Source organism: Dipodomys spectabilis, unplaced genomic scaffold (genome assembly GCF_019054845.1).
Source record: "Dipodomys spectabilis isolate Male_0828 unplaced genomic scaffold, ASM1905484v1 ptg000053l, whole genome shotgun sequence".
NCBI lineage: Eukaryota > Metazoa > Chordata > Mammalia > Rodentia > Heteromyidae > Dipodomys > Dipodomys spectabilis.
In genome coordinates, this window is record NW_024870730.1 from 3,285,692 (window position 1) to 3,306,487 (window position 20,796).

The window sequence follows — 20,796 nt, forward strand, 5'->3', positions numbered from 1 at the left end:
CCATTGAGTAAAACCTATGTCTGTGTTCTTTGTGCATCTTGAATATGTGATGCAAGAGCATGTACGTGTGTGTGTGTGTGTATATGTGACGCTCACGCATGCGCTCCCATGCACAGCTCTGACAATCTCTCAGAAATCACTGTAGCTTTGATAAGATGCCCAAATAGCTGACAGGAGAGAGGCTATTGGCAGGAGGGAGGGAAGTTTATGCCTGAACAGTGGTGATGCCCTCCGTGCGTCCATATCTGCGCCCCTTCCCTTCCCCCTCCCTCTGCCACCACGCTTAAACCCAGCTTGGCAGTGTGTAGGTGGAATCCGATCAGAATTCACTTTTACAAACCAAGGTTCAGCCTCTGTAGCCTGGACTTTGCTAGATGTTGGCAGAGGTCAGACAGCCCTCAGAGATCCCCCCCCCCCTTTCTGAGCACACACTGAGTTCTGGACGTCTCTGGTACTGGCACTGGTAGTTCCCCAATCCCCAGAGAGCGAACTCGCTGCACCCACCAGCCACCGCCCTAGGCGTCTGCGCAGCGGCCAGCACCAGCCACCCAGGGCCTTCGGGAAGGCAAAAGTCCCTGGTCGCCCCTGGGAAGGGACGCTCAGAGGACAAACGAGTCCGTCCCTCGAGGCAGTTTGTCCACATTGGTGAGGGAAAGCGATGTTTTTACGCTCGATCGAGTCACTTTCCTTTTGCCCTCCACCACGTTCTGGACGGGCGTACGGAGACTGTACCCCTGGAGTCGGGGCTTGAGTTCTGCACCCCGGCCTAGAGGAGGCCTCCACCCTGTGAGGCTGGTCCTGGTGGCTCGCCTTGTGGCCAGCGGTTTCCCTTCCTTCCTAGGTCGGCAAAGAGGGAGGAAAGGATTAGCCTGTCAACCTTCAGAAAGTGACTTGAAAATTTCCCATGCAAGAGGCGATCGCAAATTCTCAGAACGCGTGGGAGGCACCTGAGGTTCTGGTTCACGGTTCAAGTCCCCAACTGGAGGGGCCTCGCGTGCCAGGCTGGCGGGCGGGGTCGCCTGGCGGGGTGACCGGGAGGGAGGGTGCAATGCTAGCCAGCACCCCGTGCCGGGCAGGGAAGTGGAGGAGTCCAGTTCCGGCTCCAACCTGAGTTCAAAGATTAGAAAAACAGGTGTTGAGTCGCCCTGCTAATTCACTCTCTCGGTAAACGAACGCGAGACAGATGTGTGCAGAGGATTTAGCGAGGGGCCAGCGCTTTCCGGGCCGTGCGTTCGCTTTGTTTATTAAAGGCCATCTTCTGCTCGGTGGCTGGTGGAGCGCTGATCTGCCAAGGGGACCCGGGAGAAGCCAGCCAGGCCCAGTGTGCCCACTTTAATGAGAGCCCGTCCAGACTCGTTTGGGCTATCTTGCTTCCTCTTATGATTGCATTTCCCCCGTGTATGTGAAGCCTGGCCCCTTCCAAACCGGTCCTCTCCCTTCCTTACAGGGAACACGGTCCAGTTTCAGACCCTAGAAAATCACTTTCCACAACATGCTAGTTGTTTGAAGTAAAGACAGCGTTTAGAGCCACTGCCCACTTGTCTGACATTCTCACCAGCATCCTGCCCAGATGCAAGTGTTCCTTAACTCTGAAGTGTCATTGCTTAGTCAGTTGGCTCCATCTTCTCCTGAGATCTGTCCAGGTTGCCAAAGAGAAGAGGGTTTTTCCACACTCCCCTCCCTTCTCTTTTCTTGCAGTAGATGACTTGAGCTTATCTGGTCTTTTGGGAATCTTGTGTGTGAGCCACAGCTCATCTCTGTCTGAGAAGCCCTCCTTTCTTGTTTTCTTGTGTATCTTTACTGGCCAGAATCACCCAGAACCATCCAGAGCCAGGTAGCTGAGCCGCTACAGCCACTGGGGAAATGATTTCTCCATCATGACAACCCAATAGCTGGTTCCAGTTTTGAAACACCTACACAGTTTAGTGCTGTTCTTCCTCCTGGCCCCCTCTCCAAAACATTCCTCAACTCTTGCCAGGTGTGGCCCAGATGTGTCAATAACCCATCCGGAAGCTCCCATTGTCCCGGGAGCTTATTGTCATTTGGGCAAGGAGGAGGCAGCAGATGTCTGTATTTGGGACACTCTTGAAGGTGTCCCAAATAACAGCAGAATGGCACACGCCCCTGACTGGAGTATTTGCTTTCTGGGTCACATAGGAGATGCGTTTTCGCATACTTTTCATGGCGATGGGAACCTCGGTCTCCAAGCACACCTCCTGGAGCCGAGCTGGGGCTGGGTGCGAACAGCCTCGTCGAAGCGGGTGTTGAACCGGTCAGAAGGGAGCAGCAGCAATTCTCTTGGGCATAACTTCACCTCCCCCCGCCCCTCCTCGTTGCTGTCTGTGTTCTTTTCTCACATGATAAAAGGAGAGGGAGATTCAAATGAGTGGGCCGTGGAGCTATAATTTGTCAGTGTTTGCGAGTTCATTAAAAGGCGGCGGGGAATCGCGGCCGTCTCCTGAAGGCTCTGTCTTTTCTGCAAGGAACATCTTGAACTTTGAACTCCTGTTTCCTAAAACAAAGCCGCACGCCAAGTGGACACGGATTCACGGATTCTGGATCGTTCCCAGAGCTCTCTCCCGATCTCCATCAACTCCTGTTTTGCCCGGAAAGGGAACCTCTCCTCTCTACCCCACCCCTACTCGCTTCTTCCCTGTAGGAAAGCTTTTCCTGTAAGAAACCAATCAGCCCCCAAACACAAACCATGGTGTGGTGGTGGGGGCCCTGGGGGGGGGGATAAGTTAAGGCAAGTATTGCATTTATTTCTTTTGGAGATTAATTCGGCATCACACTAGTTTCAGGGAACCATGACAGAGAATAAAGTCTACCATCGGCCTCGCGCGCATCCCGGGCCCCAGAATCTGCCCTCAGGAGGGGCGAGTCCTTCAGATCGGCCTTTGGGCAAAGCCGGTTCCCGGTCCCGGTGATTTTCTCCTCGCCAGCCCGGAGCCCCAATCTGACCGTCGGTTCCCTGCGGCCGCCGCCCCCAGCGCCCTGGACTGAGGGTTCTGCACACCCGACCCCAGGGACCTCGGAGAGCTCGACACCCGTACAACATCCGGAAGCCCGAGAGGTCCGAGGTCCGGAGCAGGGCAGCGGCAACCGGGCAGCGTCGACCCCCGCGTCCGGGGGCTCATTAACCGCGCGGCTGGCAGGCTGGTGGTAGGACTCGGAGCCCGCTACAGAGAAGGGGGGGCGGTGCACGACGGACTCGTCACTCACCCGCATCCACCAATTGGCGTCGTGCCGCAGGGCGCGCTAGGCCAATGGGAGGCCAGAAGACTTGTGAGTGGCATTGCTAGAGGGCGGGAGAAAGGGAGCCCGGGAGTGAAGTTGAAGCTAAACCCACGGAGCTGTAGAGAAGTTAAGGAGGTGGGGGGGGGGGGGGGGGGAGGGTGTGATTGTGGGGGAGGGAGAGGGGAGGTCTTTCGACTTCCAATTAGGAATATCACTGGGCTTCTTAGGAACTATTGAGGAGGAGGAGGATTCTAAAAACCACCTCGCCCGTCCCGAAGCCCTCATCCTCCTCCTCCTCCTCCTGCCACGTACCCCTCCCCCAATTCTTGACCAAGAAAAAGGAGCCTGGGGAGTGCGCTGCGCCTCTCTGCGCGCGGGGAGCGGGAGGCCGGCACTTTTGCTTAGTGGGGCCGCAGGCAGGAGTACCATTAAGAGGTACCCGCTGCAGCCCTTGGAGGATTGAAGGTAGGTGATGCAGAAGACAGCCCCAAGTTCTCGGGGCGGCAGTGCACGGCCTCGCTGCCCGGGGGGGATGGGGGGGCGAGGCTGGGACGCCGCCCTCCCCGGCGCCGGCCTGCCAGGGGGCTGTCGCGTGTGCCACCTGTTAACCTGGCGCGGTCGGCCCAGCGTGGTACCGCCCCTGCTGGGCAGGGAGAGTCCAGGGTCGCCGCGGGGTCCTGGGGGGGGGGGGGTGTCGATGGTGGAAGTGCCACTTTTTGAGGAATCCTTCCGACTTGAGACCGGTGTCAGAAAGGTAGCCAAGCTCCCGATTTGACAAGATGGGGGGGGGGGCGGGAACTGGGGAGGGGGGGAGCCCCCCGAAGGGTTCCCGCGGCGGTGTGGAGGAATTCTGATTTGCTGTGCTGGGAGTGGTGCCCAGGCTGGGCGCGGGAGCGAGGACCCGCGGCCCAAGGGCTCTCGAGGGTCTCTGAAAATATGCGTTTTGTTGTTTGGGTAACTTGAAGGGAGGGCCGGAGAATGTGGCTGGCACGGGGAAGAGGTGGGAGAGTTGTTGGAGGCGGGAGAGGGGGCTCAGCCTCGTGGATAACTTCTCTATATCTTAGGAAAACTAATAATAATAACCATCAGGAAAAGGGGGGGGGGAGAGAAACCTCATGGGTCCTGAGGCCCCTTGAATCGCTTTCTGGCCGTTGTGTTGTGTTGTTTTGTTCAGAACGGGGGTAAGGGTGAGATTGACGCTGGGGTGGCAAATGTCTGACACTCGGATGCTGTTTTCTTCGCAGTGGTCCAGAGGAGTTCGCCCAGATTGCTGTCCTGCCCAGCCGGGCTCGGACCGCCTGCGTCCCCTGAAGAGCAAACATTGTCGGGGATTATTATGCCGACTTTCCAAGGAGCGAGGTTCTCGGCTTGGAGCAGGAGAAAAGGCTGGCTCCTTACGGGTCCGACCAGCATTTGATACCTAAAGATCCTCAGGATTGTCCACATTGTCTTCGATCGGCAACGTTCTTATACCTGTGACTCCGAGTTGTTTTTCGTGTTTTTTTTTTCCAAAGAAAATACTTTGTTTGCCGCCCTGGTCTTTCCCTACAATTAATATATTTCCCGCTGGTACAGATTTCAGCCTCTTCCTTCAAAATATGCTCTCCGTTTTCACCAAGTATGATTTCTAGTTGAAAGTTTCTTTATATTTTCCCCCCCGTGTTGGATGATTCTGTGGAGTTTACGGTGTAAGAAGAAAGGGAGAACGAGACACAATGAAAGAAAAGTCCAAAAATGCTGCTCGGACTAGGAGGGAGAAAGAAAATAGTGAGTTTTATGAACTGGCTAAATTATTGCCTCTGCCCTCGGCTATCACCTCTCAGCTGGACAAAGCATCCATAATCAGACTCACCACCAGCTATCTCAAAATGAGGGTGGTATTCCCGGAAGGTAAGTGCTATTGCCTAGATGAAATGTCAAAGGTAGAAAAGGTGTAGAATTGCTGGGCCCAAGAGTAGCACACTAGTATTTACTAGTGTGTTAGTATTTACATATTCCTCTCCCTAGCGACAAGTTTAGCTCTGATACTTGACCAGTCCTCTCTGAACTCCGAGTTCCTTTTCTAGGCTCTACTAATACTTTCTCTCCAGTCCATCAGATCTGTTTGGTTGGGAAGCAGCCCAACAGTGCTTTTGTCAACACTTCAGATATGAGGCTCAATTGAAAGTACTACTAATCCAAACATGCCTTTCCATTTTATTCCTCCTGTTAGAAACGCACCCAGTAGAGAACAGTTCCGCCGAATTCTGTAGTTTTGCTAGGTATAACTAGACCTATGTACAGTGAGCTAGGTAAGTCAGATAACAACTCTTCTGTATGTCTATCGTTCTGCAAAGTGATAGCACAGAGATGTGTGAACAATATATACTGAATTTACCCAGTCTCTTCAACTGCATATAACAAATTTGTTCTAAGTTTTTAACATGATCGCTGAGTCTTTAACTGTGGGGGCTCGGTAATTTGCAACTCTGGCCCTCAGATTAGCTGTAAAATACAAGGTTAGAACTACAATACATAAAATTAAATTAATATAGCTGGTTCACTTAGAAAAATCTCTTTTTAGTGGCCAGTTGGCAAACAAATGCTGGGAGGGGGTGTCAAAATAAGGCCTAGAAGTTAGAGTAGCTTAGCTATAGACATCATTTTAAATTGCAGTTTAGGTGACTAGAATTCCCTGTGTGAGGGCTAAGACCTAGACCTGGCTTCTAGAACACATCCTGTGAATGACCATGTGTGCTCACTTTTCTTTTCCATTTCTCTGTGCAAATAAATAGATGGCCCCCAAATATTTCAGATATGCCTTTGCTAGGAGACAAAGATTTGGAAATGTAAAGGAGTGATTACGAGACAAGCAAACAGATTTAAGAGAAAGAAACCTGTTTATTTACAAAGCGAACTTCTTAGTTGGCCTAATAGAGGTTTACCTTGTTGATCTTTAATGTTTGGGAGTTAACATCCAAAATCAGCAAGAAACAGTGTTTGGAGGGAGAGGAAGTAGTAATTATTGGGTTTGAAGTCTTGCTTTCCTTGGTCGTGATGTAAACACTTGTACAACATGCTTCAAATTAGTCAGGGCCACTGTGGGAAAACTTTCAAACTAAACTGTAGTCCACTTGGCCTTCAAACTATAAGTGGTATTAGAGTTAGTTCTTTTTTAAAACAGTTCTTTGAGGGGTCTTATTTGACTCTGGAAATGGGGGAGGAGAAGAGTGAATGCTGAAAGTACCTGAACAGTAGTTTTCCTTGTTGCTGTAGTTGGTGGTGGTGTTTGTTTTTTAAAGAAGAAAGGAAGGAGGATCTATACATCAAACACCACATTTCCCATTCAAACAGTGCTGAGAATTGCTGATGGGAAAATTACCATTAGGCCATACTCCTTGTGTTTTTAAAAAAGAGCGAGCGATCTCGTTGTCTTTTATACTGTCAGCGCCTACTTTATAAAAATGAAGCCATTGCGAACTCGGCTGGCCGCGCTCTTCCTAACGGGATTATTAGCAGTGATTTGTCAGCTCCCGCGGTCTCAGTAGGCTCCCTTTCTGCGTGATTTCTAGCCGGTCTCATCAATTATTGGTGCCGATGTCGCTGGCTGCTTGATCAGGAGCAGCATATGGTGCTGCTTGTGGAGCTGCGAGTAATAGCAGGAGAAGAATAGCGTTCAGAGTTGGAGGGCAGACTTCACATAGGACTGGAGAGCCCGGGGAGAAGCTGGGCCAGAGATCCTAGTCAGCTTAGTACAGGCCCTGGGTTGGGGCATCAGGAAGAGGATAACTGGGTCTCTCTCTCTCTCTCTCTCTCTCTCTCTCTCTCTCTCTCTCTCTCTCTCTCTCTCTCAGACACACACACACACAACTTTCCTGTTTAAGATGCTAACTTTACATATTATAAATCACACCACATCATAAAGCATAGGAGGAACAAAAAGTAAACTTTTTATAACCAACGTCTTGTTTGGCACTGAAGACTGGAGAGTCCTCTAGGAGGTCAGGCTGGACCTACTCTAGCTAATTTTCTCTGTATTTTCTACAATGCCCCCACCTTTTCCCAAGGCCCAGGCCCAGGCCCTCCCACAAGCTCCCTTCTTCTTGGGTGAGGGCAAGTTTATGGGGAGGAGGGGACAGACAATGTGTGAACTCTGGGCACATCATTTATTTCTCCAGCTACCATTGAGCTCATAACTCACTCTCAGCTTGCACTTGCTGAGTTAGACAGGGTCACTGGAGCAGCTGGCTTCTAGGGATAAGGCTTTGCTTTTGAGAGTAAAAGCGTATTTTGTACACATTTCAAAAACCACAAAGCCCAAACAAAGCTTTTTAAAGTATGAAAGCAAGGAGAAGAAAAATAACAACAACATCAACAACAAAAGAAAAACCCAAAGCAGCTCTTTTGAAAGTACTACCAAAGGAGTGAATTGGTGACAAGTGGCAAAGCCAGACACAACCTATAGGGGGTGCCAATTTGGGTTAAGGCAGTGGGTGCACAAAGTTGAAGTCCAGGGCATAGAGGGAAATGCAGCACTTTTTATGGCTAGGATCCTTTGTTTCATGAACTTGAAGGTAAAATTTCACTTATTTTAAAACTGTCTTAGCTCACAGTAGGTCTTCAGCAAAATTTTGTTTTAGGAATAGAATACAGCAACTTTATCATGGTAAATACTCGGTTACAGGTGATGCAGATTTTGCAAGATGTATGATCCCAATTATAAATCTGGTGACATTGCTGTATGTATAACAGCATCAAAATCTAGCTTTTGCTCACATTTCACTTACACCCTGCAATGCCAAGTGTTATATGTTAAACAAACATGTTTGTTTAACAAACAATGTTAAAAAACATTGTCCCATGGATACTTGACAAGAGGGACAAATTTAAATACAGGTCATTCCTCTATGGAAAGAGTCCCTCCCCCCCTCGCTTGCTTAATACAATTTTTACCTCTAGGATCTAATAGGTTTTTAAAGGGCATGTTTCAACTTTTACTTTTTTACCTAATTAGGCAATATTGGAGAAAGAGAGAGAGGAATGAAATATATGTGCTTAAAGTAACTAAGAATAAGCATTGGACTGGTGATTTAATAGGAAAAAGAAAAGGGAAGAATACTGTGAAATAATTAAAAGAGCACATCTTCTGATTTATAACATATTTCCTTTTAATATAGCCTTGCAAAGGAACAGCTGAAGCATGGAGAGATGTTTGGTGCTATCAAAGCCAAATAGATTAGATTTTTAAAAGGAGATGGTATGATCTTATTTGTGTGCACAATAGAACACATTCAACATCGAAATACATATGTGTTAGTCAGCCCTAACATAGTTTTGGCTGGGAGTATAGTGGTGAGGACAATACACAATGAAAGAATCTGACGTGTTTTTGAATTAGTAGCTATTCAGAATCTTGGTAACACCACACCGTATTTCATTGTCAAGGTGTCTTTGGAAAGTAAAAATAACCACAGAGATGAAAACTAGTAACTGTTCAGGAAAGAGAGTCTCTTCAAAGGCCAGGAATAATTCAACAAACCTCCATAGACCTTTTCTGTAACATTTTCCTCAAAATTAAAATACATAATCATTGTATGTTTTGAAGGAGATAACTGGAAAAAGAAAAGAAAAGAGGCCCCATTTCCCACGTGGTTGGATGATTTAGGGCTGTTTTCTTGGCTGCTCAGGGAAATGATTGAGCATTAGGTTTCCATGTTTATTTTCTTACAGAAGTTTTTCTCATTTGAAGGCCTTTAAGCCCAGTTTATGGTCCACGCTGATTATCTCTGTTTAATTCTAGTTTTGATGTGCAGTGAAAATGTAAAGGCAAACAACCATGCAGAGAATTTCCAGGCAGATTTATGTACTGGAAATTGTAGAGCCAATCAATGAAAAACTATGTCTTATTTGAAAAAAAAAAAAGAAGTATCATTAAGAAAAACTCCACAACGAAGGTACGAATAAGTCACAAACCTGAGGCTCAAATGATAACAACGCTGACTGTTTAGAGGAGTTGTGGGGTTTTTTTGTTTTTGTTTTTTTTTTCCAGTTCTGGGTAACTTTGGCACCTTCCAATTTACAGACAAATGGGGATGCCCTGAATTCTCCCTGCATTTCTCTGTGGACCCAGGTATTTCTTACAAAAGGCAGGTTTGGATTCCAATAACAATGATTTGAGTGGGTCTCGCACTACCAGTCTCTGATTCGTGGAATTTTTCATGTGCGTTAAATGGAACCCCAATTATTTAGGAATGGTCTTGATAATCAAGACAGTAAGTACTAACCCTGCCAATCTAGCGGAGCAAACTTCTTCAACAGGTACCGCCACCCCACCTCCATGACCAAGGACTGTTAGGTCGTCCAGGCCTCGGCGACACGCCTCTGCGTCTTCCCCAGGGTGCGAGTTCGCTGCCCACTAGGCTGTCTTGGGAAGTCCCAGGCTCTTTATTGTGGTGGCTTTGCTGGGTCGCCCCTGTGGGACGCGCCGTGTGACAGCCACCCTTCCTGCTTCCCGGGCCACTGTTGCCAAGCACAGGAAGTGACCTAAAACTTAAAGGGCATTCAGATCGAATCCGGCCCTAGTGCAGAGGGCAGGCTTGGTTTGATGGTCTCGGGTCTCCAAGCCGACTAAAGACCGAAGCCTCCGGTTTCTCCGCCTTGCGCGCGCGGGTCTCCAGGGCGGTGATGCCGCCAAGTCTCAGTCATGATGGAAGTCCGAAGTTTGATAACCATTTTGTTTGATACTCCCCAGCCCCCACGAAGGGCTCTGACTCAGGCACTTGTCCCCAGTTTTAGCTGGGGCCTGGCAGAACCTTCCCCCGCCGTCTCAGCTTTCTGTTCATTGGCGGTTGGCTCGGCGCCGGGGGAGTTTGGTTGACAGGGACTGAGCCCGACGAGGACGCAGAAAGAAAGGGTCAGCGCCGCGACCGTAGGTCTTCACCCCATTTCTGCGCTAACCGGGCCCGCGAGGGCGCACGGGAGCTGGCCTCCGAGGAGCCAGCCGGGGAGCACAGGACACACACTGAGTTCCAGCCGGGCGCGTGGGACAAGCACTCACCCGGTAGCCCAAGAGTCAAAGCGAGAGGTGGGAGCCCTAGTGCGACTTGGTGCCTGAGGGGACTTTCTGCTCTGAGAGAGTTCCAGGAGTCTGGTCCCAGTTGGTAACACCTATTCTTGCTTTCTTCCTCTCTTTCCCAGAGAGCCCAACCGGGGACCTGTGCCCCTAGCTCAACACAAAGGCGTTTGGGCACCAGCCTGGGAAATACTTGGACTGTGCATCCAACAATGATCACAGGCCTTGCAGAATTCCCAGGATTTGGGGGCTGAGGGGGTGGGTATGCCCCAGGCCGGCCTCCTCCCTCCTGCCTCTGGCCTCCGAGGTTCCAGGTAGCCTCTTAGGGACTCAGTATTAGGAGTGGCTGAGAACCTGTGTGCCTCAGTCTCTAGGTTGTGTAGCATCTAAGGGACAGCTCCTGCAGCTTCCTCCTCCTCCCTTTGCCTGAAAGGGGAGAAGGCAATGGGGGAGGGAGGGAGAGAGATGGAGAGAGAAAGAGAGAAAGGGAGAGAGAGAGAGAATCTGTTCCTTTTGCTCCCAGTTTGAGTGTGAAGGAGGGAGATAATGCGGGGGTCTGTAATCTATATTTTGTCAAGGGTATGAAATTCATTCGAAGGAAAAGCGCGATCAATTTATTTTTGCTCCTTGCAATAACACAGCTGGATGATGCTTTGAGCTCCAGCTAGACTGTGGCTCATCATTCATTCGCCAAGAACGGGCCTAAATGGTGCCTGTGGGATTAGGTCAATTTTAGTGGATCTACTTCGCCTCATTTGGTTACTAATTGGTTTCTTGTTTTATAAATCGAAATCTCATTTTCAGGAAATTACAAAACCCGTGCAGTCAGTCCATTGAGGTAATCCTTGGGTCAGGGGGTATTTAAATGGAAATGGCTCAACCCAGCACCAAGGGTAAAGCCACAGTGAAACTTGCCCGGGGTTTCACATGAAATGTGAGCTAGCCCTTTAGATTCATCGTAGATACATCGCTTCTAATGCTACTTATGTAAATATAATAAACCAGACTTTAAGGGAAGGAGGGGGGCTGGAAGAAGCAAAATTTATCTGCTAAGGTTAATGTAGCATATCTTGGAAATCTTCCAAAATAGATTATGTTTTCCTTTGTCTTCGACCACTTTAGCTGGGGAAAATCCTTTTGTCTAAAACTCGATTTAGTTATCGCCTCCTTCTCGGAGCTTCTTTTCTCCTTTGGAAAACCCGGTTCCCTCGGCCCTCGCCAAATTACAAGCGAATCTTTAGATCTTGTGCCCACTGTAATCCCGCCGCAAAAGGAGCTGCTTTCCTCCTCATTTTAAACAGACAATCAAAGGATTTGCGAATTTTCTGCGGTAGGTCAAGTGCAGAAATGGAATCTCAGCTTCCCCCCTCCACACACACACACTTTCGCCGTAGCTCCAACAACTGAAATTGGGTACAGCTCGAGACACCGAAGACGAGAGGAGAGGGGGTCCAGGGCGCTAGGGGTGTCTTCGGTCCTACTGGGGGACTTGGGGGAAGCAGGCCCCTGATCGGGGGGTGCAGGAAGAGTCTCTGGCACCACCAGGACGAGCTCAGCCCTGGGATTACATTTGGAAATCTCGACAGGTAGACCCGGACAGCCAGTTCCCTACAAAACATTAACTCAGCCCTTAACCATGTGACCGAGATTCCAGAACACAAAGAGAAGGCAGAGCTCGGTGAACGCAAACGGCTTCTTAAATCGTGGTGGTGGTGGTGGTGGAAGCCGGGGAGAGTGAGCGAGGCCCCGGGTTAGTCCACACCCGGCCCCGCTGCTTATTAACCTGGGGGGGGGCGGGGAGGGAGGCTGGTGTTCCCTGCCGGAGCATACTAAATGAGGGCACAACCAGTCCAAACACACAGGCGCCTGGCTTTCCGAACCAGCGTCCTACCCTCCACCCCAGCCTAGCCCCGGGGACCCTTCAAATTATTTGAGTCGGGAGGTAGCTCCCGAAGACCCACCACTTGTTAGAGAGAAGACATTTGTGGATCCAAAGTTCGGGTTTCGCACGCTTGCTGCAGGGCAGGGAGAGGCGGGTCTCCCACCCAGCGCAATCTTGGGCGCACCAGTGGCGGCCACGAGGCGCGGCGATTGGGGTGGAGGGCGACGCTTTGGGGAAGTTGGCCTTGGCCAAGTGCGAAGGGTCCCAAAGGCAGGCACCGCGGAGTCCTGGGCGCTCTTTTTCGTAGTGTGGCCTCTGTAGCCAGCTCCTCCCGCGGCTTACCAGTGGGGTGCGGTGGGCGGAGGGTGTCCTAGCCCGGATCAAAACCAAACAAGTCCTGCCAGACACCGCCCAGCAGAGACTGGGCAGGTCAAGAATGAAACGCAGGTGACAGACGCTGGAGTGAGTACAGGTGTGTGACAGGGCACTTCAGTAAAGGTCCCAGAGGACGGGGACGACTAGGCCCCCTGGAAGGACAGTTGAGTCACCCCGGGAGGAAAGTTGGGGCGGGCTAAAGAGTCTGGGAAGAAACCTGCGGAGAGGGTGGGGGGAGGGCACTTGCAGTCGGGGGAGGGGCATCTGTGTTTGCCCAGCGGGGGGGGGGGGCAATCGTTAGATTTATTTAGATGTGCAAACAGCCAGAAAGATCCTATTCGAGCTCATCGTCACTCGTGGCCAGGGTTTTGATCGTTTGCTTTAAAACCAGCCCCTGCCCAAGACCTTAAAAAAAATATGACTCCACGGTTTATCGTGAAAGATTCTTTCCAGCCCTGTATGAGAATAAATCAAATGAGTATTTGTCATTGTATACGTTATGATGTATTTGCTCCTAACGAAATAGACCACAGTTTTAAAACCTAGCCATGTTAAATGGCGTTCAATTGTATAAAAATAAAAGGATTTAACTATATATATAGTTAAAAGAATTTCAGCAGCAGTCTTGTTATATTACCTCTCCCCAAGAGTTTAATATAGGCTTTCACAAATTCCTCCTGTCTTATTTTGATTTCTTTCTGCACACATATAATAAAGCCAAGTCGCTATGTTTTGATCTGACAGGTGAGTCTGAAGTGTTTTATTTTTTTAGGCATCACCAGTAAAAAAAAAAAAAGTTTGTGGCAAGGCCTGAAAAGATCTTAGTGTATAATATGGAGAAGAAAAATGGACTGTGTTTGCTAATAGGAGATGTAGTTTGGGGCATAGAGAAAACAATGATTCCCTCGGTCTAGAATAGGGTAAAAATATTGCTGAGAAGCTGTTCCCACCTCGAGGTTGTAACTGGCTTCAGAGAAGCGCCGCGGGATCTTTATGCTTTTCTTTTCTTTTTTCTTTTCTTTTTAAATTTAAGGAGGGTGGGGAGGGTGAGCTGTGAGCTAAGCCCGTCCTTGGAAGGGAAAGGAGGAGGAAGAAGAGTTGTGAACGGATGTCTGGAAGTCAGCCCTCAACATTCCCCCCCCCCCCCCCTTCTAAAGGGGATTAAAGTCAGAATCCAAGGGAGGAGAATGGCTGGAAAGCCACACAGCCAATCAGAAAGGCGTCTGGGTCCAGAAGGAATGAGCGGGTTGTTTCAGATCTCTCCGGGGGTGTTTTCTGGGTGCGGGGACACCCTCCCGTGTTTGATGAGGTCCATAAGGAAAACTTTTAAGTGTCCCTAGAAACACGATTGAACCCACGCACAAGTTACCACGGCGGGGTGTGGTGGGGGAGGGTTGCGGGGTGCAGTCCTTCTGGGCAGGCGCTCAGAGTTCCTCCCTGAAAAGTTGGGTCGCGGGTGGGGGGCACCTGCGATTTCTGCTCCCAAGGCGAAGGGGCGGGGTCTGCGTGTCCACGCTCGGACACGCCCCCTCCTGTCCCCCAGCAGGTTGGCTCTGGGCAGGGGTGTGACCTGGGGGTGGGAGAAGGAGGGTAGTATCCAGTGGTACTCTCCAGCACCGGTGGCCCCTGTGTAACAAATCATAAAACGCCAACTAGCCAACTGGGTCTGGTTTTGTCACTCAAGACTGTGTGTTTCCACAGGGCTCGGTGAGGCGTGGGGTCACTCCAGTCGGACTAGTCCCCTGGACAACGTTGGCCGAGAACTGGGTTCCCATCTACTCCAGGTACTGACTGCAGTTTCGGGGCGCTGCTGAGTCCGGGGTGCTCTTTCTGTTTCTCCAGGGAACAAAGGGGGTTGGGTGGGGTGGAGGGGTGGATCTTGCTAAACCTAGCGCACTTTCGGCCCAACAGCTCCCTCAAAGTTAAAACTTTCAACTGAATGGGTGATGGCAGCTCACTGGGCTGAGGATGAAGCAAAGGAGCAGCCAGAAATTGGGCTTTGGAAAAATAATCATGGTGGCAAGGCCCCATCAGGGCTCTCAGACCAAGGGAAAGGGCACCACTGGTCAGTTTTCAGCTGAGGAAACTGGAATGCCCTGGGCCAGGCGGCAGAGCGAGGCCCACAGAAGCAACCGTCTGCAATGAAGGATTTGCAGAGGAAATAAGCTGAATCTGGTAGGAACACCGGACAGTGCTTCAAGCCCACACATTCCCCGATCCAGCTGTGTCTGCAACTCATTTCATCTCCCTGTAGTTCCCAGGCTCCTCTGATTCTCCAAGGAGCCCGAGCCTCAGGCCAGTCCAGACTGAGAATGAACGCTCTCTTACCCACACGCAGCCCCTTAGGTAATGAGTTTAACCAATGTGAGGCGCCACTTACCTTGTTATTTGCAGTGTACACTGCTGTAAATAGCTTGTTGCCCCTTATGTCGAAGAACAAATATTTTAAATAGTAAAACTCCCAGTGGTACTTTTAGGTTTGACACTTGTCCCCAATACTGCACCCTCTTTATTATTATTCAAGTCCACTGGGAGCTCCTGGACTGATAGGAAGCTCAGTGGAATCAGCCAGTTAGCTCTCTCTCCACTTTGGGATTGAAGAAAGGGCATCTATGACATCATACCACCACTCTGCAGACTCAGTCAGTTCCCTCTTTCCTTTCTTTTCCAGAGACCAAGTAGTTTTTATTTGTTTATTTATTTGCTTATTTATTTTACAGGATTTGAATTCATAGCTGTTTGCTAGGCAGATATTCTGCCTCTTGCAGTCCAGTCTTTTTTGCTTCAATTATTTTTCAGATGGGGCCTCTAGTTTGTTTTGTTGTTGTTGTTTTCTCAGTCAGGCTTTCCAACTTAGGCCTTCATAGCAGTCATGTTGGGATTACAGGCATATAACACCATGCTGAAGTTTTTGTTATGGTTCTGGTTGTTGTGGTGATTGAGTATTGATAACATTTTGCTTGGGACTGGCCAACCAGGATCCTTCCCAATCAGTCTCTGGAGTAGCTGGAATTATAGGTATGAGCTACTGTCCTGGCATGAGACCAATGAGATTTTACTGCCCACTGGACACAGCTAAGTAAAAGTCTGCTTGCACCTGAAGCTTAGCATCTTCAGGACAAACATATGTTATCTCCCCCCAGACCTCCATTCAGACAAAAACTGTTTCTTTAAATGTTCTTTTTCTTTTTTTCCTTCCTTCATTCCTTCATTCCTTTGTTCCTTCCTTCCTTTCTTTTTTTGACTGGTCCTGGGGTATGAACTCAGAACCTAGCTGTCCCTGAACTCTTGCTCAAGGTGAGTAGCTTAAGCCATAGTTCCACTGTGAGGTTTTTGGTGATTAATTGGAGATGAGTCTCATGAACTTTCCTGCCCAGTCTGGCTTTAAACTTTGATCCTCAGATCACAGTGTCCTGAGTAGGTAGAATTTCAGTTGTGAGCCACTGGTGCCTGGCTGTTTCTCTGAGTTTTTAATCTGGGTCAGTGGTACCACTTTCTGCTCAATGTTCTTACTGAAATCAAGAAATCAACATTTAGCCTTTCTGCCACTAATCAGCATAAAGCCTACAGCCAATACCATCTTTGAATTAGATTCTCCCCTTCCTTCCTTTGTGAAATTCTCGGGCTTGAAAATCAAATTTCCACTGCAGCGAGCTACCTACTTCAATCTCTTGATCTTCATTCCTTCTCCCTGCAGGTTGTTGTCCATATACTTTGAGGAACCCTGTCCCCGCCCCCCCCTCCCCCCCCCCACATGTCAAAGGACATGTTAGTCCTGCTTAGAAACCTCAGGTCCCTAAACAAATTCAGATTCCTTGTTGTGCCATACTCCAAAAATCCATCATGACTAAACTCAGAATACATCAGATCCACTCTCTCTGCACCTCTTGTCTTTGCTACATAATTCCTTCAGCCTGGGGTGTTCTCTTTTCCAGTAATCACCTTTTCTCCAAGGTGCTACTCAAACATCAACTTCTTGAAAGCCTCTGTGATGTTCCCTCAGGCCTCTGGGTGCTCAGCTTCAGGCTCTCTTGCCTATTTCAGCCTAGACCATTCAACTGTATGGCATTAAGTCTGTCTTCAGGCCAGTTGCCCCAGGTGACTTCCAAGATTTGACCCATCCTGATTCTCCACTGTCTTCTGTGTGGATTCATTCACAGAGATGAAGGGACAGAGGGAAATCTAAGTCATTCCTTGCAACACAGACACACTATAACATTACTCTTTGGATTTGCTGCTCAAAAAGCCTCTCATCTCCTAAATCTCCCTCTCCTGGATTCTTTCCAGGGCCACTGGGTAGCTTCCTTCTGTCTACAAACTTCATACTGCCATGTCAACCAGTGCTTCCTCCACTGGATCATTCCCAAATCCTGCTAGAACACTAGAGAACACTGCTACTGCAGAGTTCTTCTAGACTGACATTAGAAATGCTGGTTCTTTCAATGACCATCACCCCAAGAACCTAACTTACCTTTGCTTAAAGGCTATTCCACTGGATCATTCCCAAATCCTGCTAGAACACTAGAGAACACTGCTACTGCAGAGTTCTTCTAGACTAACATTAGAAATGCTGGTTCTTTCAATGACCATCACCCCAAGAACTTAACTTACCTTTGCTTAAAGGCTATGACCCACTACCTCTGGCCCCCTTTCATATATGCCTGTTAAAAATGTGTCTTTCCTTTGGGAGTCTCCCGAGTGTTCCAGGGCATTAGGCTTGTCTCATGTTCCTTCTGCATCTCTCTCAGTCTTCTACATGCCCCAGATGTTTACGAATTTGTTGTGACCCAAAGAGGGGACGTTGGTGGCTGGTTCTATGTCCTGTTCCTTGGCATTCTCTCTCCAAGCCCTCTCTTTGCACTTTTTTCTGGCTGAACCTCTTATCACCTCTAACTTATACCCCTTCCTCTGTTGTTTATCCAAATGGCTCAGAGGCCTCTCCATTCACTCTGTTCTCTGACTTCCCCAGACCCTGGATGGCTTCATCTTTGTGGTGGCTCCTGATGGGAAGATCATGTACATCTCAGAGACAGCCTCGGTTCACCTGGGTCTTTCTCAGGTAGGTGAGTGGTTCATATTTCCAGCCTGTGGTATTTACAGCCAGAGCTGGTGGAGGGAAGGGAAGGTGTTTCCTCAATTCCTTTTTTCCCCCCTTAAAGCTGCATTTCTGAGTCTGAAAAACTCTCAGCTAGAAGGAGGACTTTTAAAACAGGCAGGCCTGGATCTCCCCATTTGTGAACTTGTCTTTCCTTGTCTTCTATCTCCGGCTCAAGCAGTTGCTATAGTTATGAGCTCTTACCATAAGCCAGACTCTGTGGAAAGAGGTTGTGTACTTATATCTTTATTACCATTACCGGGGAGCAAATACTACTATGATTATCTTCACTACTGCTATTAAGATTATTTCACAGATAAGGAAGTAGTGGTTTATGTAAGAAGCAAATGTGTAGCAAGTTCTACCCCCTGCCCATTGCTAGATGCAGTCCATAGCAGCTGGCCTATTCCAATTGCTGCTTGCATTCTCCTGCAGATTCCCTGGCCCAAGGAAGCATTCAGCCTCTGGGTGGGGTGGGGGGGCACTGTACCACCGGGGAGACGGTGATCCCCTCCTCTTTACAGGTAGAGCTGACTGGAAACAGCATTTATGAATACATCCACCCTGCCGACCACGACGAGATGACGGCTGTGCTCACTGCCCATCAGCCCTACCATTCCCACTTCGTACAGGGTAAGGAGGACACGTGCCCCAGGCCCTGAATGTCCCTGCGAGTCCAACTGGGATTTGTGCCCGCAATTCGTTATAGCTGAGAGATGGGCACCACCCTGTCAGTCTCACGTCCTGAGCTTCTCTTTGCTCTTCTCTCCCAGAGTATGAGATCGAGCGCTCCTTCTTCCTCAGGATGAAGTGCGTCTTAGCCAAGCGCAACGCTGGCCTCACCTGCGGGGGCTACAAGGTGTGTGGCAGAGCTGCAAGATAGACGATGGGGGGGGGGGAGGGAACGCGGGGAGGGGCAGCAGGTGTAGTGGGCGGGGCAGGACACCAGGCATCCAGCGGCTTAGGGAAGTCGTTTATGCCTTTGGGTCGCCCCCCTCTGCGTCCCCAAAAGTTTGGAAGCATCTGCAGCGATCTTTCCTTAGGGTGTCTGACTTTGAGAACACCTGGCGGACAAGGCTGAAAAAGCAGAGTGTGACTCAACTCCGATACCAGGCTGTGGCGGGAGTTCATAGAGTCTCCAGGGTGGGAAACTCCATCGGAGTTATGACACCCCCAAAATTGGTTAAGAACCCGAGTTGTGGTTACAAACTGTGGTTCTAAAGTCTAGTGGGATTAACATCAGTAGAAAGCAGATTTGATTCAGATGGGTTCATTCATTTGGAAATAAATATACACATTATTTTATTCTTTTAATTTTGTGTCAGTGCCAGGGCTTGAACTCAGCCTGGACACTGCCCCTTAGCTTTTATCACTCAAGGCTGGTGCTCTACCACTTGAACCACGACTCCACTTCTGGCTTTTAGTTTTTCTGTCTGGGCTGTCATCAAACCGGGATCCTCAGATCTCAGAATCCAGAGTAGTTAAGATAACAGGCTTGAGTCACCAGCAACATGCATCTATTTTATTTTAAAACAAGCTTCCAAGTGAGCTCAGTGTGGGGTTTATCCGCTCTCTTGAGACACCGTGGCTCACCGATAACTTTGGACCCCATAGAAGGAAGCCCGTGATTCCTACAGAATGTGTGGTCAAGTAGAATGTCAGTAAGATTCCATTCCTTCGCGTGTTTTGTGGGTTCTTCCGGACATGGCTTGGGTCTCACGCCCTCCGAATCCACCCTAGGTCATTCACTGTAGCGGCTACCTGAAGATCCGCCAGTATAGCCTGGACATGTCCCCTTTCGATGGCTGCTACCAGAATGTGGGCCTGGTGGCCGTGGGCCACTCACTGCCTCCGAGCGCCGTCACCGAGATCAAACTACACAGCAACATGTTCATGTTCCGCGCCAGCCTGGACATGAAGCTCATCTTCCTGGACTCCAGGTGTGTGGAAACGGCTGAGAAGGGCTGGCCCTGCTCGGTGAGGGACAGCTTTCCTTCCGTGTCAGGAGCACATTTTACAGGTGACTCCACTGTCTACGTGCCGGGAAGTAAGGGCGCCGCCCTTCCCCTTCCCTCCCCGCACCCCGAGATCTACGACCACGTGGGAGAGGAGGTAACACCCTCGAACTCATCTTTTGGGGATTGCTTTCCTCAGGGTGGCAGAGCTGACAGGCTACGAACCTCAGGATCTGATTGAGAAGACCTTGTACCACCACGTGCATGGCTGCGACACCTTCCACTTACGCTGCGCGCACCACCTGTGTAAGACCCCCTAGCCCCTCCCCTGGGCCTTTCAGACGGGTAGTGGGGGTCACCTGTGTGTGAGGCCTCCCAGGAAGGCCACCTGGGCCACTGAACCCCATCTGGCTTCTCTGCCTTGCCCCAGCTGCTAACACTGGGCAAAGTGTCCCCCAAAGCGATTTTATTATGCTACTAAGGCTTCTTCACCTGGACACCTCATTAACAAAAATGCGAGCAGAAACCAACTCTCCTCTCACCTGGACTTTAGGTGTAGGTTTCTTTGGAGCTGAATTTCTCGTGAGTGGGAACTTGAATGTCAGAGTTCACCTGAGCAAACTCCTTCCCTGGTTAGAAAAGCCAATCTGAGAGGCCAGGCGCTGGAGGTTCACGCCTGCAATCCTAATTATTCATAGAGGCTGAGATCTGAGGATCACTGTCCTGAGCCAGACTGGACAGAAAAGTCCATGAGAGTCTCACCTCCAGTTAGTCAGCAAAAGGCCCGAAGTGGAGGTGTGGCTCACGTGGTGGAGCACCAGCCTTGCGCAAAAAGAGAACCCCTGGGTGCAGCTAGTTCAAGCCCCTGAAAACTACTCCTCCCTCAACATACACAGGGTGGGGGGGGGGCGGGGAGAAAAGCAAAAGAAGAAAAGTCAGTTTAGGGGAACCTTTTCTCCATTTTTAGCATTTTGCTTTGGCCGTGGAAACAGAGGCCCGGTGGGGGAAGTCCATTAGCATACCTATTAACCCCCTGCCTGCCCCCTGGGCTCCCTGCAATTGAACGGAACAATCAAGGGGATTGGGAATTTGCCTGTTGTCCCTCCCTCCTGCCGGGTTCTCAGGGGGTCGGCGCCCCCCCCCCCCCCCCCCGGCAGGCCGTTGGGACGCAGGGACGGGCAGGCGGACCCACGCCTCCGTC

General features: G+C 49.8%; 1 protein-coding gene across 1 annotated transcript in view; it reads left to right on the top strand.

The window, feature by feature from the left end:
- The first annotated feature begins 3,477 nt into the window (after positions 1 to 3,477).
- Sim1 (SIM bHLH transcription factor 1) overlaps positions 3,478 to 20,796 on the top strand; it is an 81,815-nt gene continuing 64,496 nt past the window's right edge. The window contains exons 1-8 of the mRNA XM_042679627.1: positions 3,478 to 3,702; positions 4,482 to 5,127; positions 14,247 to 14,329; positions 17,515 to 17,604; positions 18,165 to 18,273; positions 18,414 to 18,499; positions 19,381 to 19,580; positions 19,795 to 19,901. Coding sequence (XP_042535561.1) covers positions 4,953 to 5,127; positions 14,247 to 14,329; positions 17,515 to 17,604; positions 18,165 to 18,273; positions 18,414 to 18,499; positions 19,381 to 19,580; positions 19,795 to 19,901 — 850 coding nt within the window. The 5' untranslated portion in view covers positions 3,478 to 3,702; positions 4,482 to 4,952. The remainder of the gene's footprint in view (positions 3,703 to 4,481; positions 5,128 to 14,246; positions 14,330 to 17,514; positions 17,605 to 18,164; positions 18,274 to 18,413; positions 18,500 to 19,380; positions 19,581 to 19,794; positions 19,902 to 20,796) is intronic.